Source organism: Lepidochelys olivacea (genome assembly GCF_965140295.1).
Source record: "Lepidochelys olivacea isolate rLepOli2 genome assembly, chromosome: 7".
Lineage (NCBI taxonomy): Eukaryota > Metazoa > Chordata > Testudines > Cheloniidae > Lepidochelys > Lepidochelys olivacea.
This window is the reverse complement of record NC_140417.1, coordinates 26,075,204-26,098,900: the sequence shown is the minus strand read 5'-3', so window position 1 is coordinate 26,098,900 and position 23,697 is coordinate 26,075,204. Positions and strand designations below refer to the sequence as shown.

The window sequence follows — 23,697 nt, the reverse complement described above, 5'->3', positions numbered from 1 at the left end:
AATACTGAAACCTAGTAGACTACTATACACTGTGTAACAGCCAACTGGCAAATCCTCATAAGAATGCCCACATCCAGCATTTATGATAAACTATAGTTTGAGCTGCCTAATCACATTCCTTGCCATTGCTACTTCCACAACCATGTGGCGTCAGCACACATAGTAATTGTTTCCAGGCAAAGCACTGAATGGGTACTGATGTCCTTCGGGGCTTAAACTGCAAAAGGTCAGATATCCAAGCTATACTACCTAATTCAAAAGCTTACAAAGAAGTTTGTGGAAATAAAAACCAAGAAGATGGGTATTAAAATGGTCTCAGTGCCCTTTGGTAAGGCCAATCCAGTTTCACCTACAGCTACCACTGCAGGATTCTTAGAAGATGAGCAGGAACCAATAGTTTTTACTTGTGGGGTATGGCAGTTAATACATCATATTTGGGACAGTCACAAGGGAAGGGGGGGAGGGGGTAATGCACACGCGCAGAGAAGGGGCTCAGTGCCCAGCCTCAGATGCATGTATGGCTCTTGACTTCTCACCTCTTCTATCCCATCACCCACACCCCTCAAGCCAACACTCTTAAGTTTCTCAGGGACTTAATACTGTCGACTCAGTCATCAAGAGGTAGGATGAGAAGGTTCTTTAAAGAAGATTCTCTGAGAAAAATGGGTTTCATTCTTACGGTCAAAGATGAAAAAAGACTCTGAAGTACTTTTAGTAGAATAGTTTGATTTGGTGAAAAAGGGACTCTTCTTCAAGTAAGGTCAACTGTAACCTTAAAGGATTTCTGTGTTGAACCCCATAGTATCAGCCTGTTTAATTTTGCAAGTAAAAAGTGTGCCATCATTACCAAAGTGACAACTTCAACTTTGTTTTTAGTCTGATACATCTTGTGAGATACAAATTCAAGCAAATGACTGAATATGAAGACCACAATTCTAGACAGCTACACTATGTGTCAGTATATTACCAAAGCTATTCCTATTTATTCATCACATCCAAGAGGTTAAAATCTGATCTCTGTTACAGCTAAGCATGCCCAGTAAAGAGAATGGGATGTTTCATGGGTATAAACACAGCAGAATTTGATCCCTGGGGTCTTATAGTTCAGCCTTTTTCTATAATAATCAAATATTAAAAACAAAAAACTCTACATATAGTGACCCAAGAGTGGGATCTATGAAAGATGAGACCTTTAGAAAACTGGTTCTTTTACATTTTAGGGCAGCATAAAAGTTAGTAGTATGTCTTACCTGTAATTGGAATCAGCTTCCAGTGTATTCCAACCTCTCCTATATTATTTGAACTAGAATGTTGCCTGCGATAAGCATGTTCAATAGGAGTGCTAGGACACGGGCTATAGTCATCAAAGCTACTAACACTTCCAGTACTTGGTTCCTTTAAAAAAAATAAAAATCTCAGTTCAAGACTATGATGTATCCTTAACATAGGTATTAACCTTTGCCATCTCAACAATAGTAGGAATGTAGATATCAATCTAATGGAATTTTTGCATTTAAGTTAGTTAATCAAATCTGAACACAGGCAGAAATATTCACCGTAAGCATTTCTATCCTTGATGACAGATCAAAGTTTCTGAAGTGACAAAAACAGTGTCTTTCCCATAGGAATTCAAAACGCTGTTTTAGGTGCATTTGCTAGATGGCGTTTTCCCCTGCTCTTGTTTCAAGCATTTGGAACTCTCTTCCTTTCTTTAACCAAAAAGAAAAGGAGGACTTGTGGCACCTTAGAGACTAACCAATTTATTAGAGCATAAGCTTTCGTGAGCTACAGCTCACTTCCTCAGATGCATATCGTGGAAACTGCAGCAGGCGTATATATAAAGCCTGCTGCAGTTTCCACGATATGCATCTGAGGAAGTGAGCTGTAGCTCACGAAAGCTTATGCTCTAATAAATTGGTTAGTCTCTAAGGTGCCACAAGTCCTCCTTTTCTTTTTGCGAATACAGACTAACACGGCTGCTACTCTGAAACCTTTCTTTAACCAGGCAGCTTCAGTCAGCTGACAGCCAAGGCAAAAAAGGCACACCTCCCTCAACCAGTTGATAACTTACAGAATTTAACTCCAAATTTATAGAATCAGTAGGATTCCTAGCTAGATTCCAGGTTGAGACAAGCTGGGTGAATTCGTTCAAGAGAGTAGCGATTATTTGGTTTCACCAACACAGTTGTTGTTCGGGCATTTGATGTACTGAATGAGATACACCACATGTTGCGATAGGCATATGCATCAGACAAATGAATCTGGAAAGGCGTGTTCTGTGGGGTTCACTCTTAATGAGCCCTACACAGAAAAATGATTTAAAAAGACAAAACCACACAATCTTATCGCCTGTGACCAACATTTTTCACAAAGCTATCCCACCCTATCAGTACACATCCTCAAAAGAAATCTGCACAACACCTTCAAAAGACAAGCCTGCAAACTAAAATTCATACTCTGCTAGACATGAAGACTGTCTACACTACACAGTTTTTAGCTACACAGCTGTGTTGCCTCAGCTGTGCTGTTAAAAGGCACACAGTGTAGCCCGTTTGTGGGCTCTCCTGCCAATAAAAAAAAACTTCCACCCCACAATGAGCAGAGTTAGCTGTGCAAAGCATTCACACCGGTGCTAGTCGTCTGCAAAACTGTCTTTTGGTTTGTGTGTGGGTAATACCCCTGAAAGACAAAAAGTTGTGTAGTTCAGTTGCTAATGTAGATGTCGCCTAAAAATCATGGTCTCCATAGAGACTATTTTTGTGCTCATTACACAAATTTGCAACCCACTAACCCTCCTTTGTCCGACAGCTTCAGAGGTTTTAACTGCCCACTTGATTTTAAGTAGTTTCTTGCACAGCTTTAAACCCTTATGCTTAACGTTTCCCACCTTGCATTTAACTAACACTCTGGTTTCTTTTTGCAGACCTAAAGTTGAGCTCTATGAAGCTCTAAAGCTTATTGTCTCTTCCACCAACTGAAGTTGGTCTAGAAGAACATATTACCTCACCCACGTGTCTCTTATATCCTGGGACCCACACAGCTACAATACCATTGCAAACAGATTCCAGATTGTCAGAACTGCTTACATAAAAGTGTTATTTACAAATAGGACCAAAATTCCTTTTTCTACTCAGGGAGCTCCAATAACCTAGGAGCTGGGTAATACCTAATTACTTAGACCAGGGGTTCTCAAACTGGGGGTCAGGACCCCTCAAGTGGTCATGAGGTTATTACATGGGGGGGGTCCACGAGTTGTCAACCTCCACCCCAAACCCTGCTTTGCCTCCAGCATTTATAATGGTGTTAAATATATTTTAAAAAAGTGTTTTTAATTTATAAGGAGGTGGTCGCACTCAGAGACTTGCTATGTGAAAGGGGTCACCAGTACAAAAGTTTGAGAGCCACTGACCTAGACCATGGAAGAATTTATCTGGGAATCCTAACTAGAAGATCCTTGGACTGGAGCTCTCAGGACTCTACAGTCAAAAGCTGTACTGAGAGGAAATTCCAATATTCACACAATAATGGTGTAGGGAAGTATGTATGGGCCACTTACAGGCTGCTCAGATTCTCTCCCCCAAAATATGACCACCTGGGCCTAGAGAGTTCTAGGGTGAGATTTTAAAGAGCTTAGCACTGGCCTAACTCTGCCCCACTGAAATCAATGGCAGTTTTTCCCCACACTGACTTCAATGGGGGCAGAGCCAGACCAATGCCGAACCATTTTGAAAAATGCCATGCTTAATCGCATTAAGACATGGAAATCCATCCACTATACAGGCTTCCTTAATATATACTTGAATCCCTCTAGCACAGTGGTTCTCAAACTTTTGTACTGGTGACCCCTTTCCTATAAAAAGCCTCTGAGTGTGAACCCCCCCCTTATAAATATATTTAAGAGTGTTTTTAATTTAACACCATTATAAACACAGGAGGCAAAGCGGGATTTGGGGTGGAGGCTGACAGTTCGCAATCCCCCATGTAATAACCTCGTGACCCCGAGTGGGCTCAACCCCCAGTCTGAGACCCATGCTCTAGCAATAACTGAATAGGAAATGGATGACTCTTTCCAGGGGTCAGAACATAAAACAGATGAGAAAACTGAGGGAAGGTCTACCCTTGAAGCAGTACAATGCTGCTGCAGTGTTTTAGAAAAGATGACACTACGCCAACAGGAGAGCTTCTCCCATCAGCATAGTTAATTCACCTCCACGAGAGGTGGCAACTATGTTGACAGGAGAAGCCCTCCTACGAACACAATGCGGTCTGTACCAAGGATCTGGTCAGTATAACTGTCGCTAACACCCCTGAGCGATGTAGTTACCCAGATGTAAATTTATAGCGTAGATCTGGCCTCAGATCCTGAATTTCTCATGTCCCTGAAGTCTTATCTCCATACATCTTATTTTGAACGTGTCCAACTTCAACTTCCAGCCATTGGATAGTGTTATACCTGTCTCTGCTAGACTGAAGAGCCCATTATCAAATATTTATTTCCCATGTAGGTACTGAGAGACTAATCAAGTCAACCTTTCATGTTCTCTTTGTTAAGAGAACTAGACTGAGCTCCTTGAGTCTATCACTACAAGGCATGTTTTCTAATCCTTTAATCAATCTCATGGCTCTTCTCTGAACCCTCCTCAATTTATGAACCTTCTTATTGAACTGTGGACACTAGAACTGGATACATCTGACTGGGGAGCACATTAACCTGCCCACAGAAAACTGACTGCAGGAGTAAACCAGGAGAAGAAAGATCCTTTGTGTTTAGCATTTTGGAAGGCAGCGGTTAAGGACTGCACAACACCCTTCCCAGCTGGATCTAGGAACTTGGGCTCCCAGCCTCTCCTTACTGTGCTTCCAAGTGTAGCAGGCCTCATCCCAGCAGGATCCAATGCCATCCCAAGGGGATGGTAGTAGAGGGTTGACCACAGTGGATCTCTCCATTCTCTGGAGAGAAAAGAGGTGACTAAGCAGGAGGGGCACATGGGGCCCATTATATAATCATTACCATGCCTGCTCCCATAAAATACAACCCCTGATACTCCACAGAGAAGCCACACCACCATGAATCATCTAAGAGGCTGAATAAAAATGTCTGATCCCTGCAAGAGGTAGAAAGGAGGATTGTTAGTGATGGTGGGTTCCTACGTAGGGTGAAAAAGATACCAAAAAGACAAGTCTATAACAGGCAGCTACCTGCTTAAGCAAAGGAACAGCAGCAATTTTATTGTACATTATTGGAGCTTCCCTACAAGCACGTTGAAAAACTCAACCAGAACAGATTGAGACTACAGGTATGTCTCATCTTCAAGGTTCTCTTTAGTTATTTTTTGAAAAGGAGAGGAATGGGCCTAATAGCCGGGAGCAAGTATCCAAAAAAAAAGGATAAGTTAGCATACAGAAAACTTGACTTTTCAGTATAGCTCCTGGGAAATATAAAAGCTCCAAGATGTGGAGAAACAAATGCCTAAGAACAGAAGTCTTGCATACAATTTATAGGAACTAAATCATTAAGAAATTTTCACAACTGTATTAATCAGCATCCTAGTAATACTGGATTTTTCCCTTGAAGATACTTACTTTTATACGCAGCGTGTGGTCAATGCCTACTTCGCTAGCAGAAAGCCTTAGGTCAACATCCGTAGGATAGGCTAAGCATGTTGCTTCAGTTTCCAACATCACTGGGCTATGTGGATCCTTAAAGTTTACATTTTCAGTTTGTGCAATATTAGGAAGCACATGTTCTTCCTTATCCTGTGCTGGAATTGATTCATATTCATGTTTTTGCCTTAAATTCTCCATTTCATCAGTGTCCAATCCTAAAGCTTGGTTAACAGACCGTGCCAATGATGAATCCAAGTGTCCTGCACTAGCTAGTGTTTCTAAGAGCAACTTAATGAGACCATGTGTGTCTGTAACTGCAGGGTCTGATACATCTTGTTGTCTCAAGTCAGTATCATGTCCACCAAGACCAGTAATTATTGAGAAAACAGACTGTGGAGATTCTGAGGTTCTTCCTCCTTTAGAGGGAAAGGGAGGGGGAAAAAAAGCCATTTAATACCAATTCATCTTTCTAAACATCCTCCCAGGCTCTAAAGTAAATTTGCATAGTTCACATGCAGAGAAAATTTGGACTAATCTGGGAGGATAAGGGAAGCGAGAGGACAGCAATTTCCTAGGGCTGTAAGTCTACCCCCAGATCTTATCAGCCCTATTTCAGTGAGCTACTTCAATCGCTGTAGAAAGTGCATGTGCGCACAGCAGGCCAAGAGGTGTGCTTTTTTTTTTTTTTTTTTTTTTTAGAAAAAGGTAAAAATAAGACATTGCAGCACTCTCCAGGAATCAAAGCCTTTTTAGCAGAACTGTGATCTATTATCTTGTGCCGAGGCGGTAAAAGGTGAAGAGAAAAGTGCCCTATGCTCATTTTTTGTTTTAGGTGTGTGGGGACAATAAAAACAGAACCCATGAATGTAATAATTAATTTCAAGCTTATTTCTAGTTAACATTCTTTCAAGAAAAGCAACATTCACCAACACTGGATAAGAGCATTAGTTACGCTTCTGCCAAGATAAATTAAATAGTTAGCAGTGCTGGTGTCAGTTATAGTGAATTCCAGTGTTTTAAACACCATCAAGAGGCATGACAGCAGTGCTTGCCTCTCCAAGCTACTGTTTCAGTTTGTCTGCACATTCAGGGAGACTACTACACCACACTAGAACCATAAAGGGCTACACACAATTATTTAAAATATTAAATTCTACAGAAAAATATTAGGATACCAAAAATCTGTATCAAGACCCTAAATGCACAGAACGTGTGGGTATCTACAGCCTCCAAAATATATCCATTTATAAGCAAGCCACTGGTCTTATTTCTAGACCTGCAGAGCAGCAGCAGCTTCTGTGGAAATCAATGGGAGTTGCTTGTGCTCTTGGCTGCTAGAAGGAGGTTATAGATATTTATAAAGGTGTCCAATGACAATCATCCCTTTATTTATGAATCTTTCACACTAACATTTATGAATGAAGGAACTGTGCATAAACAGAACAGCACTAAGCAACAAAGTTATTCCAATGGTCTTAAGCACTGAAGGCCTAAAGCACTTCCATTTCAAGTTTTCAATATAATTTTACTATTTAAAAAGTGAGTTCTAGATTAATTATGTTTCTTACCTTCATACTGGCAACTAATTTCTGAAGATTCACTCATTTTTAAGTGCTTCCTCAGATTTTCAGAGTGACTGTGTAGTCTTCGTTTCAGTCCACTTTTGTTTCTAGTGTCTTCTGTATCAGATTCTCCACCTACATTTTTTTTCTTGCATTGAATTAAATTAATTAGCTCTTTGAGTCTATCAGGATCATAGTCCCCAGGATGAGGGGTTTTTTGCTTGGCAGCAGCACCATCACATTTAGAACCATTTCTTTTCCCAGTTTTTGCATTTGCGAAGTCAGTTTCTTCTTCTGGGGCTTCATAATCTGAAATGGGACTGAACTGCTGAACTTTCTGATTTCCCTCCATCAATTCTTTTGCTTTAGAAACAGGCAGTTGATAGGCTTCAGCACCAAAGATGTAATTACGCAAGCAACTGTCAATATGGGATTTGTTTTTTGGAGCAGGATACAGAAATTTTCTGTCATCCAGCCGTGATTCATAAGGGTATAATACAAACTCCCTATATTTGCTAGACCCACTAATGCTTCGCTTCAAATATTCGTTTATATGCTTTTCCACAACAGTATTGAAGTCTGCAGTAGTGTCTTTACGAGACTGAATTAAAGCGAAGTGTAGTGACTGAATAAACTTCATGAGCTTTGGCATAATCTCATGGTTTTCCTGCAGTACAGATGTAGCTGAACTTTTCTGTGCTGTGAAGGGAACATTTTTTTGTGCTGTGATGGAAGGAAAGAGAGCCCATGATTAAAACAGGTCATCATTAAGAAAGCTGTGACAAAAATATATGGCTTCTAAAACTATTACACTTTCAATTATACCTATGGCGAGATTATCTAAATCCAGTCTTTAGATTACCTCAGGAAAAATCAAGTTACTTACAAAAAAAGCTATAGACATTTATCAAACATGACTAGATCATCCTGTTCACTACAAAAAGACAGCAAAGACTTCCCCCCACCTCCCCTATTTTTCACTCCTGAAAATAAAAAATAATAATAATAATAATAAAAAAAAAGATGGACAGTCTGACTGACATGATCAGACTATAGGCCTTCACCACCACTTGTTGCCTTTCTATGTATACTTTTATACCGCTCTCATCTCCCTGGCAATGAAGGCGTTCCTCCCTCTTCCAACTATTCAAGCAATGCCCCAATCCTTTGGAAGTTAAAATCCATAAGGTCAGTCAGCCGTTAGTTTTGTGCTTGGTTTGTTCTCAAAGCAAGTCTTAGAAATGTTCAAAGAAGCCAGGACACAAATGAAGAGGGGAAGAAAAGAAAAAAGTGACAGGTTTTCACAGTACATGGCACAAAGTTTGGATGCCAGCACCTGCTGTACCAACTTCTTCCAGCCCGTCTGCCACTGATGAATCACTTCACCAGAAAACTTTTTCCAACGCTCTTGATTTAGTATCTCATACTCTTACAGCTTCCCACACCCATAGCTCCTGTGCTCACAAGTTCCTTTTTGAGAGTAAAAGTTGCCAAACCATCACTTAAGACTAGTCCTAATTAAGATTTCTAAATTAGAAACAAAGTGGAGACTTCACCCATCAGGTCAAACTCTTTGACAAGTCAAAGACGACAAAAAACTAAGGCACGAGAGTAGAGATGGACACAAAATCTAAACCCTGGATTCAAACATTCCCTAGCTCTGTTTGAAATCCAGCCCTTTCTTAGTCCATTATCATGGAATTGATGAAGTCAGCCATCACAGGGTGAAACTCTTCTTTGTCAGTTTAATTTTCAACCACACCTAACTTCTGTAAAGAGATCTGATCTTCCTTAGGTTTCTGGAAAGAGCCCTGACAGGTAAATTTTTCATCTCTGGAAAGAGATGAACAATTCCAAGTTATTATTCTGGGAAATTGTCTGCAATTCACTTACGGAAAAATATTCTAATGCTTTTTGGAACTAATCCATCTCTAATACAGCTTTATCTATTGTGTGGTGTGCAGCAATTATTGCTTATTACTTTAATTACAGTAGGCTCAGTTACAAAAAAGGTAGAAGGGAGGTCAATATCTACCTGTTGTGTCTCAACATTTATTGTATTTATACTCTGTCTTAATCATATACACATGCACAGTGCCTAGCCCAATGGAGCTTTAGTCCCCAGCTGGTAATGGGATAGTACAAAATAAATATTAATAGGTGATGGGTCCTGGGGAGGGAGGGAAAGTCAGAGAGCCTACAAGTTTCAACATGGGGGAAAATTTTCCCCCTTAAACAGTAATAAATCACTAGGACCAGATGGTATTTACTCAAGAGTTCTGAAGGAACTCAGACATGAAATTGAAGAACTACTAGCTGTGGTATGTAATTTATCACTTAAAGTCAGCTATACCAGATGACTGGAGGATAGCTAATTTGACACCATTTAAAAAAAAAAGCCTCCAGCAGTGATACTGGCATTATAGGCTGGTAAGCTTAACTTCAGTACTAGGCAAACTGGTTGAAACTATAGTCAAGAACAGAACTATCAGACACATAGATGAACAGAGTTTATTGGGCAAGAGTCAACACTGCTTTTGTTAAGGGAAAAGCTGATTCACCAATTTATTAGAATTCTTTGAGGGGGGTCAAACAAACATGTGGACAGGAGTAATCCAGTGGATACAGTACACTTAAAATTTCAAAAATACTTTGAGAATGTCCCTCACCAAATTGAACAGTCATGGGATAAGAGGAAGATCCTCTCATGGATCAGTAACTGGTTAAAAGACAGGAAACAAAAGATAGGAATAAATGGTCCATTTTCAGAATGGAGAGGGGTAAACAGCAGGGTCCCCCAAAGATCTGTACGGGGACCTGTACTGTTCAACATAATCAAACTGCGAGATGGCAAAGTTTGCAAAGGATAAAAAATTTCCTCAAGATATGCAAGTTCAAAGCAGACTGCTAAAAGTTACAATGGGAACTCACTAAACTGGGTGACTCACCAACAAAATGACAGATGAAATTCAATGTTGATAAATGCAAAACAGAAACCAATCCCAGCTACACATGCAAAATGATGGGGTCTAAATTAGCTTTACAACTCATGAAAGATCTTGGGAATAACTGTGGATAGTTCTCTGAAAACATTCGCTCAACGTGTAAGCAGCAGTCAAAAGAGCTAACAATGTTGGGAACCATTAGGAAAGGGATAGATATTTACTGTCTTATAATGCCACTATGGAAATCCATGGTACGTCCACACCTGGACTACTGCATGCAGTTCTGGCCACCCCATCTCAAAAAAGATATATCAGAAATGGAAAAAGGTAAAGAGAAGGGCAACAAAAAATGATTAAGGCTATAGAACTGCTTCCATACAAGGGGTTGGGGGGGGGGGGGTAGAGTTGACTAAGGGGGAATATGATCAAGGTCTATAAAAATCATGAATGGTGTGGAGCAAGTGTTATTTACCCATTCATAATAATACAAGAACTAGGGGTCACCCAATGAAATTAATAGTCAACAGGTTTAAAACAAACAAAAAACCACACAAACAAAAAGGAAGTACTGCTTCACGCAACATATAGGTTGACTGTGGAACTCACTGCAAAGGGATGTTGTGAAAGCCAAAACTATAACTGGGTTCAAGAAATAACTATACAAGTTCAGAGGACAGGTTCTTCAATGGCTATTTACCATAATGGTCAGGGATGCAACCCCACGACATGGGTGTCCCTGAGCCTCTTCACTGCCAGATGCAGGACTGAATGACAGGGGATGGATCACTTGGCAATTGTCCTGTTCTGTTCATTCCCTTTGAAGCATCTGGCATTGGCCAGAAGACAGGATACTGAGCTAGATGGACCACTGGTCTGACCCAGTATGGCCATTTTTATGTTGGGTTATGAAATACCACTTTTTATTAAAGGATCCATTTCTATTAGTTATTTTGACGCACATGTATGTTTTTGGAGACAATATAAAAATCAATTTGAATAACGATGAAAAATATTATATGGTAGTGGAGAACTAACTAGATCCCTTAGTGCAGCAGGCTGATAGCATTCTCCTGTGAAACCCACTGTGTTTAGCTGTGGTATTTTCTTAGCTGAAAGATAGAAGCAAGTCATTCATCTCCCTGATATTTACATAGGCTACTCTAGAATGTGAAGGGATTTAAGGTGTAGGATGAGGTAGGAACCCTGGTCTGAGATGAACCATGTTATTGGATTATTAATTCCTTTGTTAAAGTAAAATCAAGGGAAAGGCTGGATTTTGACTACATTAATGTGTGGACTGTTTCAAATCAAGTTGCGAAGTAATACTAGAAGCAGAAAAGTTTCAACTCTGAATGGTGGATTCAAGTTACATTCCAGATGTATCCATTAAAGTTCTATTAAGTTCAGTTCCTTTTAGTGTTATTAGTGATAACTGATTATCCTAGGCTTATCTCACTGCACATTTTGTTTGCTCAGTTATTGAATTGAGAACATGGATTTGTCCTAGTGCATAACTTCAAGAAACCAAATTAATGGCGTTACATAAAGGACAAAATATAGCTGTAGGGCATTCTGTGTCAAAACGAATTGATGATTTAAGTGTGTGGCTGTAATGATACATTGCAATAAAAGGTACTCTTCAAGGACAGATGGATAGCTAGTTCTACTGGAACTTAGTGGAAATAAATATTGCTCCCTTTCATAGAAGTAAAACAGAACAAACTGAACTATTGTACTAAGTAACAAAAGAGTAAAAAGGCTTTTTAATAGTGCTAGCCCTGCAATCACTGATATCTAAATCAATCTGTGATCATTCATGCTCATGCATTATGAACAGCAACCATGACCTAAAACTAAGCTCTGTAGATGAGCACCTCAACTGTATATTAACTATATCTAACCAAAGAAGGCAATCAGAAGTCAATGGACTTACTTGAAGTCACTATACCTCTAGGTTCCTGAAATAGAAACAATGCCTGTAGAATGCGGGACCTTCCAGTTTGGTGCTCTACAAAAAAAAAGTAACAGAATTATGTAATTTATTAAGAGGAAGCCAGTTATATTTCAAAAGACCATTAAGTATTTTAAAAAATTACATACCATATGGGGAAGTCATTTGCCAAGGAGAAAGAAGAAAGAGATATCCTCTGTCCCCAAGTGGTTTAACAAGAACCTGTGTTTTCAAGCAAAAAAGTATATCTAGTATGAAGTATGCACCAGAGATCAGGAGATTCGTTCGCTAACAGTAACAAGCTCCAATGTATCACAGGCACTGAAAAACAATCCTCTTACGTCTGATGTGTTGCCAGCAAGGAGAGAGATTCTCTCCGTTTTCTTGAAATATTACAGAATTTGTTTTTTGTCCCAAAGAGTCAAAACATGTTCTACTTACTAATTTCTCTTTCTCCAGTTTTTGAAGTAAGCCTTCCAAGTTACTTCCAGACCTGGTCTTTTCCACAACCTCATAAAGGCTACAGTACATTCCACTCTTACACACTAAATTAGAGGGGACGGAAAAAAAAAAAGTCTTAAAAATTCAGGTTTATATACAGATGTTATTTTTAGTTCAAAAAGACAAAGTGTTTACCTTCTTTTGCCCCTAGATAAGTTTCTTTATAGAACAATGCTGGTGCAATTTTCTTCTTTAGGTGATCAATGCTCATAACAGTCTCAACGTTAAGCTTCTCAGGACTGAAATCAAAGAGAAAAGGAAAAATCAACTTCTCTTTAACCCCATGGTCCTAGTCTCATTGATGAAATAAAAACTGAAGGGTGTTTGGTTTTGTTTTTAAATACACTCATTTAAAAATTAATTCCTTGAAACAAAAAGGAGTCAGGGAAGTTTTCTACCAGTGGAACAGGAATTGCAGAGAAAAGCCTGTTGTGTCATTTAAAAAAAAAAAAGTGTTTGTTTAAACCAAATGCATGTGTCAATTGACAAATATTTTCCAGAGTGCTTAAGTAACTTAGAAAGTCAAGTTGGACTTGTGTTCCTAAGTAACTTGAAAATATTATCTAGTAAATTTGATTAAATTTAAAAAAAAACAAACTGGCCAGAGTTCACCAGTTTCTGCTAAAGAAAGTTTTTAAACACCAATATTTTTCAACCTTGTTTTCAAATCAATACTTACAGTTTACATGGAAGGAAAGGACGCGTTGCAGATTTCAAAGCAGCGTGGCATAAAAGTTTCCCTTTATTCAAAAGCTGACCTCTCCATAAGGTGTAATTAGTCTTATCTAAGATAAGAGTGGGGGGGGGGGGGGGGGGAGGAGGAGAAAAACAAAAAAAGTAAAGCAGTTGTCTCAAGTGAAGGTACACTAGTAAGAGACTGAAGGGAGAGAGGGTCAAAAGAGAAAGTATAGAGGCACCCTGCCTAAGTGTTGGGAAGTTTTCTACTGCTGTTGGCAATGAAAAGAGCACCAGTAGCCAGGGCACAGGCAATTTTTACCACCACGTTGTCTTATTTGCTCAGACTAGATCTAGACAATATGATGGGAAAAGTTAGCTTTGTCCTGTCTACACAGTGCTTGCACTAGCAGAGATGCAACCAACCAACCATCAGTGTTGACAAGACTGAAGAGAAAAAGGCAAAGACAGGAGAGCATGAAGTCTCTGCACAGGAGTAGCAGAGAAATAAAAAGTTGTCACTCGGGCAGAACAGCAAGGAGAAATCCCTGGATATTGTTCCAGTTGTTCCCTAGTGAAAGAAGATACAGCCTTCTACAATGTCCAGAAAATACATAACTGCTGGAGTTTAGGGGGGCATTATCCTTTTTCGCCTAGGAATGATGGCATTTAGCCACACAGACCTGACTCCAATCAACAGTTAAACTCTGACTTTGTTAAAGCTGTCTATTGCATTGAGGATAGAGGGATGGGAGTGCCAAGGGATACAGACAGTACCTCACAAACCTACTAGATCTTCTCCACCCTTCCCTATTTTCACTCCTAGATTTTTTTTGCTGAACTGGATAGCAGAGAAACTACTAGGTACAGTGACACATACTTCATGGTTACGCATCAGAGTGGACTCCCCCATTAAAATAAATGGGGACTGTTCAGACTTTAAAGCGGCTTCCCGTTCTCTACAAACTGCAGAAAGCAGCACTGCTCCAGATCACAGACCCAAAAGTTTCTTTCTAAAACCATAAAGGGCTACATTTTTTAAAAATGAAAACTGAAATTCTGCTGTAATTGAGGTGCTACTGGATAGTCACTGCAGTATTAGAATATTGTAGCTCTTTGTCTACTTACATATATTTTAAGGATACTTTAAAACAAATGTGCTTTGTCAAGTGACAAAAATCAATTGCTAGTTATGGAAGTCAGGAGGCTGTATTTCATTAGTATGACAAAAGAACTTTTTGTATCAATTGTCAAAGAACTTTAGCTAATAAGAGCAGGAAAATTGCCTCAGACAACACAATCCCATCACAGGTATGGTTAGTGATCTTTTTCAGTTTTTATACAATTGTGCAAAAAATGCAGGAAGGCAGCATGTTTTCTTGTATTACTATTTTGAGCCTCAAGTGTAATATGAAATAGGAAAAACTACCCCTTGGGTTCCAACTGCTTCCCAAACCACTTTAACTGGCCACATCATAATGTCATCAACACTGATCAGTTTGTATTTTACCCTTAGAGATCAATTACACCAAAGGTAATATCTACTCTATTCTCTTTAACTACAATGACCCAAAACAGGTTATCCAAATAGAGCACAGGTAAAGCTAATAGAGCAAGTGACAAAAAGTATGCCATGCATTTATTATAAAGCCAAGCATTATAGTACAACTGATCCTTACCTGTGCTCCTGTCTGTATTAAAGCTGTTTGACCTAACATAAAACAAGACAAAGTTAAACAGAAGCTTCTCTCAATATACAATTAACCCTGCCACACCCACACCAAAAAAAAAAAAAAACCCATTCAGATTTAGGATGTTTTATTAGTTGGCAAGTCTCTCACGACAGCAACACTGCAATCATGTATCCTCTGATCCTAGGTTATCAGAGTTCCTGGGGCAGCACCCACATCCATGGGGGGGGGGGGGGGAGGGGGAGGGGGAAAGTGAAGCAAGGGTTTTGCCTACACACACAGTATTTGTACTGCTTTATCCATATCAGTTTTTTTTATGCCAGTATCATTAAAACAGTACAAACAGCCCCCCAGCGTGTATGCCGTTATACCAGTATAGCTTCAGTGTGTAACTTATAGAAATAAGCTATCCCAATTAAGCACCTTTTATAAACTGTATAACTGCATCCACACTAGTACTTTTTTAACCATATCTGTCAGAGGAGCTTCACAGATACAGTTAAAAGCAATACAGAAGTTACAGTTAGACTAGTCAGAAGAGAATATTTTAGTAGCCACCATATTTCAGGAGCAGTAGAGAAGCTGGATGCTCTCTTCACAACAATTCTAACCCTAAAGTACTGTACTTCTGATAGAGGTTTGGAGGAGCATACATCCAAGTGAGAAAGTGGATATTCCATGACAGAATGGGATTAGATCAGGGTGGGCAAACTTTTTGGCCTGAGGGCAGCATCGGGTTTCTGAAATTGTATGGAGAGCTGGTTAGGGGAGGCTGTGCCTCCCCAAACAGCCAGGCATGACCTGGCCCCCGCCCCCATCCAACCTCCCTGCTTCTCACCCCTTGACAGCCCTCCCCGGGACCCCTGCCCCATCCAACCCCCCCCGTTCCCTGACAGCCCCCCAGGGACCCCTGCCCCATCCATCCCCGGATTCCCCACCCCTAACTGCCCCCTGCCGCCCCATCCACACACACACCCCCACTTCTTGACTGCCCCCCTGAACCACCCCTTCTCCCTGAGCACCCCCAGACCTCTCACCCCTACCTCCCATTCAAACCTCCTCTCCTTCCTGACAGCCCCTCCGGGAGGCCCTGCCCCATCCACCCCCACTGCTCCCTGTCCTGACCGCCCCCCGCCCCACCCCTCCTTCCTGACTGCCCCCCCTGACCCCTGCACCCATTCAACCCCCGGTCCCCGTCCCCCCCCCGCACCACACTGTCTGGAGCACTGGTGGCTGGCAGCACAGAGTACCGGGTCAGGCCAGGCTCTGCACCCCCGCCACTCAGAGCATTGCACCGCTGCAGGGAAGGGGGGACAGCCTCTCAGGCCAGGAGCTCAGGGGCTGGGCAGGATGGTCCTATGGGCCAGATGTGGCCCGCGGGCCGTAGTTTGCCCACCTCTGGATAAGACAAACCCTTTCTCCGTACCAGGTTGGGAGAGAGGGAGTTCTAGTTTGACTAATGCTCTATGACAACTATTTTAATCACCCAACAGCAATCTTCCATAACAAAAAAAATGCACCCCATTTCATCTCACTGGATAAGTTACTATAAAACAGATGTTATAGGTGGAAAAATGAAATTAAAGCTGGGATTTTTGGAAGTATCTGAAAACCACATCCTATGCAAATCTTTTAAGTTGCGGGCAGCAATTTCAAACTTTGGCAGATCTAGTACAGAAATGCCTTCGCTGGGAATAAGTCAATCTTTCTGCCTCCTGTCTTCACAGAATTACCAAATTCTTAAGTAATTTGCACAAATATACATACAGTACTTTAAAAAGGGACACCACTACTTCTGTTACAAAAGCCACGAAAAAGTTACTATAATTGAAAGGGATCCATTTTTCAATTTACTTTGTACACATTTTGTCTATAGTCTGTTTCCTCTGTAGAATAGGAGGTTTTCCCCGTTTGTGTGGCTCATTCAGACAAGATTTTTCATTATTACAAGAGTGGAACAACATATTGTAAGACCACAAACATTGGTGTAGGATTTGCTGTCAGACAGAATACATGAAACTACTTTTAAATTTATTTTTATACAAAGACTAGATTTCAAATTGATTTTAATATTTTGTAAAATTTAGAAGGAGTTTTTACAGAAACGAAACACCCCTCTGGTTGGGCAGCATGGTTTTGAGGAGGGGAACAAAAGCAACAGAATTATGTTCTGCACAGGTCACCGTGCTGCACAAACCAAAACTCACCACTTCTCATAGTGGGCTTGAAGGCTCTGAACAGTGAGCCCTCAATTTCCCCAGTTTTAAATATGCACGCAGCACCACTGTTTGGGGATAGTAATGCTAAACTGAGTATGTTAGGGATTACAAGTGTCATGTTCAACACTGACATTTTTTATAAACGTGCATCCTACTTTACCTTGATGGGGGCAAAAACTTTGGTACTTGTACCATTTCATCCTTATAAGCAAATGAAACAACAGCATATGGACACACATGTCTCGGTCTTCGTCTTATTTCATCAAAGCCATATTCATAAAAGTAGTACTAATAAAAGAAGCAAAAGCACAAATGTTAACTAAATTAGAAATCTGTTCAACTTGTATTTTGCAAGTTTACCAAGAGCTGATAGTTTCCAGTTTTTAGAAAGTGTGCCACTAGTTTCACAGCCATCCCTCAGAAGTCCTGTATCTTTATTATTAGCCAAAACACTTTTAAATAATCCAGAAATGAATGCTTTTAAAGTATTAAATTATGTCAAAAATGAACAGCACAGTACATTAGATTTTAAAAAGCATAAGCTAATTTTACTAACTGGAAGAAATATTTTCTATGAAGCCTAGAGTCTACAGTACAGACAAAAATGCAAATTCATACACATTTTTCAATCAAAGTTATATTATACATTTAAAACACCTACATTAAACAGAATATTAAGATTTCAAAGTCAAGCACTCAAACGTTTCCTGTGCAACCTTAATTCAGCCGCCACATGCATATCTATTATATCACTCTTCAATTACATCATTATATACTATTTTTCCTACAGGCACAAAGCTTTATTCAGTGCACAGAATGGACCTGCTGTAGGGATCAACCAAAGTTGTGTACTACAGGAGACTTATCTGCAGGAATCCAGCTTCCTTTGTTGCAGAAATTTGAAGGTGTGTACTGAATGAGGCAAGGCACTACAAGAAGAGAAAGTATTGTGTTTAAGGGAGTTGACTACTGGCCAGAGAATTGGATTCTGTCCCTTCCTCTGTCAGAGTTCCTACCTAAGACTACACAAGTCACTTACAGGAAAGGTTACTCATCCTGTGCAATAACTGTAGTTCAAGATGTGTCCCCCCTCCCCCCATGGGCTCAAATGCCCACGTGCCTTCAACTGGCGATTTCATTAGCAGTGCTTGTTTAATCTATGCATCTGCCCTACGCATCCTTGTGCCCCACACCTAGACTATATAGGGCTGTATGAGTGAACCACCCCTTAGCTCCTGCTCTGCTGCAAAGTCCCACAAGAAAACTCCAAAGCACAGAGGGGAGGAGGACAGGTAATGGAGCACCTATTGGGGGGGGGGGGTGCACATATACTGAAGAATTACAGTCACTACATAGGGTAAAAAGTTTCCTTCTCTGAAAAGCGTCCTAAGGGTGCTCCAATTCAGGTAACTGAGCAGTATCCCTAGGAGGAGAGTGCTTCGGATAAGAATCTAGTACAGAAGACAGAATTACACTGCCACATCAGTTCTAGAGGCATGGACCAAGAGGCACAGTGTTTGGAGAAAGCATGTATTGAAGACCACATACCAGTCCTACAGAGTTTAAGTACCAGAACATCCTTAAGGAAGGCCATAGATGTTGATTGAGACCTAGTGGGAGTAGGCTAGAACCCTAGCAGGAGGCTGGACATTAGCAACCTCATAGCACACAATAATAGATCCCCAAATCCACCTTGACAGTCTCTGGGTGGAAACAGTGGAACCTTTAGATCTGTTGGCAATGGAGACAAATGGTTGAGGAGACTTCTGAAACGGTTTGGTCCTATTGAGATAAAAGCCAGTGCTCTTCTGGACATCAGAAGTATGGAGAAAAGCTTCCTGACCAGAGAGTTTGGGAGGAGTGGGGGTGGCGGGTGTAAAATGTATGGTTTGGTTCAGATGAAACTCCGATAATACCTCAGGAGGGAATCTGAGCTGTACAAGTTCAGAAACTCCTTGAAAATACTGTAAAGGGAGGATGCACTATGAAGGCCTCAAATTTCCCCAATTCCTCAAGCCAATATAATGGCTATTAAAAAGGCTGTCTTTATGGATAGGTATAATAATGAGCAGGTTCAAAAGGAGGTCATGGGAAACCGGAGAATTAGATTAAGATCTTAGACCATAGCAGGGTCTTTTACTTGAGGAAAGAGGTTCCCCAGTCCTTCAATAAGCCTTACAGTTGTGGGGAAGAGACTATTAAGAACCCTCACACTGGAGAATGGAAGGTTGATACTGCAGTCAGATGAACCTTAACTGAGCTACCCGATAAATCTGTTTTCTTCTGTTGTAGCAGGTAATTCAGGATAAATGCAAGTAAGGAAAATTCAAGTGCAATTTGCGGATATTCACAACAGCTAAAATCTTTTTCAGTTCTGAAAGTACGAATCATGCTTAAATTCCTTCCTGCTGTTTAACACTTGCTATACCTCTACCAAAATAGTGGACAAGTCTGCCAGCGAACCATTGAAGAACCAGGCCTTGAGCTAGAGAATCTTTAGGTTGGGATACAATTTGCATCTTAAGATAAGTAAATCATGGAAGATTACTGAACAAGGAGACAATTAAAACAGGTAATGTTTTATACCATGCTTGTCTTGGCCATAGTTATCCTAATAGTCTATCATTTGTCCTGCCTGATCTTGTTCTTCACCTTTAGAATCTGAAGTGTTGAGAAAAATATGTAATTACATGACCCTTTGTCTAAGGAAGGAGAAAGGCATCTGCCAAAGGCCACCTCCCCCGAACAGAACAGACAACACTTCCTATTTGTGGAAGAGGTAAAGAAAGCCACCTCCAGACAGCTCCACGTTCAGAATATAGCGTCTAGGATCAGTGGTCTCGCTCTCTTTCAGAGTCCTCGAAGAGGCCTCTGCTGAGACCATGGGCTGTGATGTTTTGTATTCCAGGAAGTTGCACTGTTGAAATGTGAATATGATGGGCAATACCCCAATTCCATAAGTTTATTTCAGTACAGATATGCATCTCGCTCTGCTCCATGGGTTAATAGGAAACATGCAAGCCTCACTGTCCATCAAGATTTTGATGACTTCTCTCAGAGGTAGAAGGTGGAGACAGTCATTTCTGACTGCCTGTAGTTCCACCAGGTTGATGTGGAGACGGTCTCCTGAGGTGACCATGTCCCTTGGACTGTATGGACACAGATATTCACTCCATCCGAGTAGCAATGCATCCCATAGTATGGTGGCCATCAATACTGGCCGAAGAAATGTCGGTCCTGACGTTGTGGTGATTCTGCTACCAGTCTAGGGAATCTTTCACCTGTTATGGAACAGAAATTTGTTTAAATCGAAACTGGGTCTCATAAGCAGACTATCCTGAGACATGTTGAAAGCTGCAAAGATGTAACATTGCATGATGAAGGTGCAGGCTGCCATGTGACCCAGAAGCTGCAAACAGAATCCTACTGAGGTTTCAGTGTTCACTTGATTACTCTTAACATTTGATAAAGTTATGAATCTGTACATCTGTGCACAGGAAGACAGGTCCTTTAAGTCAGCAAATCCAAAGATGTTCCTTATGTACTGTATTTTCCACACAGGGGTCAATGCAGACTTTGACACTGAGCTAAAGGCCTAACTGCAGGAATAGCAATAGGGCCCTGTGGGTGGCTGACAGCACTTTCCCATAAGACTGACCCTTGAACAGCCAGCTTTTGAGGTATGGGAATACCACAGCTGCCACTAGATGAAGGTGAGCAACCACCACCACTAGAACCTTTGTGACAACGGTTGGAGTTGGGACTGAAAAGATTTGCATGGTACCGAAAGTGCTTCTGGCCTATCACAAAATGCAAGTATGTTCTGTGAGCCTGGTGTACCACAATTTGGAAATTTGTGTCTTGTAGGCCAAGGGCTGAAAACCAATCCCCTGAGCCTAATTATCATCACTGCCAGAGTTACCAGTCTGAATTTTTGGGACTTCACAAATTTGTTTAGGAATCTTAGATCTAAAATATCGGTCTCCATCCTCCATTTCTCTTTAGTAGGAGTAATTAACTCACATAGAAACCATTCCTCATGTAGAGCCAGGACAGACAACTGCTCCTAAGCAAAGGAGGAATTTTATTTCCTTTCTTAGTAGGAGCTCATGAAAGGGGTCCCTGAAGAGGAATGGGGGATGTGAAGTGGATGGCACAGACCAACGTAACCATCTCCAAAACCCATTTGTCTGTGGTAATGCAGTCCCATGCATGTTAGAAATGGGAGAGCTGGCTTCCAAATGGGGGGAGGCAGGCAGGCAGGCAAACTGTTGTAGCTGGCAGGCTAGAGTGAGGAGGCTTCACACCCTCAGCCAGCCAATCAAAACTGGTGCTTTGATGATGAAGCTAGTTGTGTACCTGAACCAGGTAAGTTTATGGTTCTCTTCCTTTGGAACCTGAGCTTCTTTCTTGGTGGTTCAGTGGGTCTTTAGAACCTGAAGAAATGTATCTGGTGGGATCTCTAGGCAGTGTGTGATCTACTACTAAACTCTCTCTTGATTGCAGGGGTATAAATTCCCAGCAACTGCAGACTGGCTCTGGCGTTTCTCTCTGAAAACAAATTAAGCCCACCTAGGGGAAAGTTTTTCCACCATACTTTTGGCCTCCTTGGGAAACCAGACAGCTGAAGCCACGATGCCCTGTGCATGACTGCTATCAGAAAGAATGGGTCAGTGTCTGCAGCAGCCAAGGACACTTGGAGAGATGCCTGGGCTGATAATTGTCCTTCGGCAGTGACAGCTTAAAATTACTCTTTGTTCCAGAGGGAGGTTCTCAATAAGTGCTTACACTTTGTGTAGTTCATGTGATTGGCCTGGTAATTAGTGATCTGAAGTCAGTGTTGCCAATAAATAAGACTTTCGCTCAAAAAGACTGAGACGCTTCTGGTCCTTGGCATGATGCAGTTTTCCCTGGTCATTTACTGCCTCCACTACCAGCAAATTAGGAGAGGGATGAAAAACAAAAATTCTGAGTCCTTTATCAGACCTTTTGCAAGTTGATGGCACTGTTGCTGGAGTCTGTCAAACTGTCCTCATGGGATCCAGTATCTCCTCATTGATCAGAAGGTCAGTGTTGTCAGTTGGAAGATACAAAAGTTATTGTGAGACTCCTTGACCTCTGTGAATGGCATCTGAAAAAAAGAGTCTGCCATGCACCTAATGATGTCTTCGAATTGCTTAAAGTCAGCCATTGATGGTGGAGGGGCATTACAGCTTTATCAGCTAAAAATGAGGAGATAGTGGTTTGAGGAGTAGCCTCCTCATCTGCTCTAGCTTCTTGTTCCTCAAATGTCTCCCCTGCTGAGGAAATGCTCTGAGGTAGTAGAGAGATTGTCTCCCCCCTCATCCCAGCACCCTAGGCTCAGAGCCCTAGAAACTGCTGACTGTAAGCATCCCAGAAATCCTAGCAGGACCATGGGGAGTGGGGGGATTAGAGAGAGTGTCCATACAGGAAAGCAGGGTGGCATCCAGTGTTTCTTCCACCGCTTATCATGTCTTGTCCTAGATTCCTCCCTATTTCTGTGGCCTGCAGAGAAAGGGTTCCTGTGAGGGTGGGTAGGAGACCCTGAACTGAGATTGAAGAGGCTGAATAGACAGAATTAAAGTCCCCTTCATCCTCCTCCTTATATAGAGCAGTGGAGGAGCCACAAATGAAAATGGATGTAGGCTATAAATGGGTGTCCAGTCAGAGACTGACCTCGTCTCGGTACCAAGGGATCCACTGTGCCCACGATTAACAGAGACTGTAGTTTCTCCACTACAGTTAAGTCCTTTGAATACCTAAATTCTTGCAGTACCAAATAGGACATCGGTAATGATGTGATGGTCTCCCTGGAAGTAGATTGTAGTGAGGGTTTAGAACATTCCGATGGGGTGCCAAGGTATAAGCTTCTATCTATATGGTACTAATGGATCTGTCAAGGAGTCACAGCAGCTCCTCTCAGTGCCAGACTTTAACACCGGGGATCCTGGTACCAGCTTCAATATTGAGGTCTGCTTTAGTGTAAGGGCATCAGAGCCATATCGACACCTGGTCTTTTCTTGGTGCAGTCTTCTCCACAATGGTCTTTGTCATCACTTGTCTGTTCAATGCGGCACTGACTTATCAAGCAGAACTCTGGAGCTTGTCTCTTAGAGGTCTGAGGAGACCTTTGTAGACTGTTCAAGACAACGCAAATCACAAAGCTGAAGAAGTTCACTCTTGCAGACAGTGACAAGCATACAAAATATGAGATCCTGACTCCACCCTCCTAAAAAAGAAAGGGGGGGGGGGAATACACACACACACCCCTCCTGTGTCCAATTCAGGGGGATTAGTCCATCACAGGATGGATAAGACTTGAAGTCAGCAGATTTGGCGTCTACCACATTATGGAGCCCTGTACAGGGTGCTTGGGGGAGGGTGGGCTGGTCTCACTAGTAGAGAGTTTGAATCAGTCCTTGGAAGTCAAAATATAGGAAAATGAGAAGTAGCAGAAGACTTTGAAAAGTTTTAGCCTGAGCCAACAAGCAGCAGTGGGGTCAGACACTCACCAAATTCCGTCTC

At 41.3% G+C, this 23,697-nt stretch overlaps 2 protein-coding genes across 8 annotated transcripts in view; one reads left to right on the top strand and one right to left on the bottom strand.

The window, feature by feature from the left end:
• CCDC66 (coiled-coil domain containing 66) overlaps positions 1–22,009 on the top strand; it is an 82,316-nt gene extending 60,307 nt beyond the window's left edge. For both annotated transcript variants that reach the window (XM_084635528.1, XM_084635526.1), the window contains exon 20: positions 17,942–22,009. The gene's annotated coding sequence lies outside the window, so the exon portion shown is untranslated. The remainder of the gene's footprint in view (positions 1–17,941) is intronic.
• TASOR (transcription activation suppressor) overlaps positions 1–23,697 on the bottom strand; it is a 51,858-nt gene that overhangs the window by 16,022 nt on the left and 12,139 nt on the right. For all 6 annotated transcript variants that reach the window (XM_084635524.1, XM_084635525.1, XM_084635520.1 and 3 more), the window contains exons 7-16: positions 17,312–17,439; positions 14,921–14,952; positions 13,246–13,351; positions 12,702–12,805; positions 12,507–12,610; positions 12,215–12,287; positions 12,048–12,122; positions 7,176–7,892; positions 5,584–6,023; positions 1,251–1,395 (exon numbers count right to left, since the gene is read on the bottom strand). In XM_084635524.1, coding sequence (XP_084491650.1) covers positions 1,251–1,395; positions 5,584–6,023; positions 7,176–7,892; positions 12,048–12,122; positions 12,215–12,287; positions 12,507–12,610; positions 12,702–12,805; positions 13,246–13,351; positions 14,921–14,952; positions 17,312–17,439 — 1,924 coding nt within the window. The remainder of the gene's footprint in view (positions 1–1,250; positions 1,396–5,583; positions 6,024–7,175; positions 7,893–12,047; positions 12,123–12,214; positions 12,288–12,506; positions 12,611–12,701; positions 12,806–13,245; positions 13,352–14,920; positions 14,953–17,311; positions 17,440–23,697) is intronic.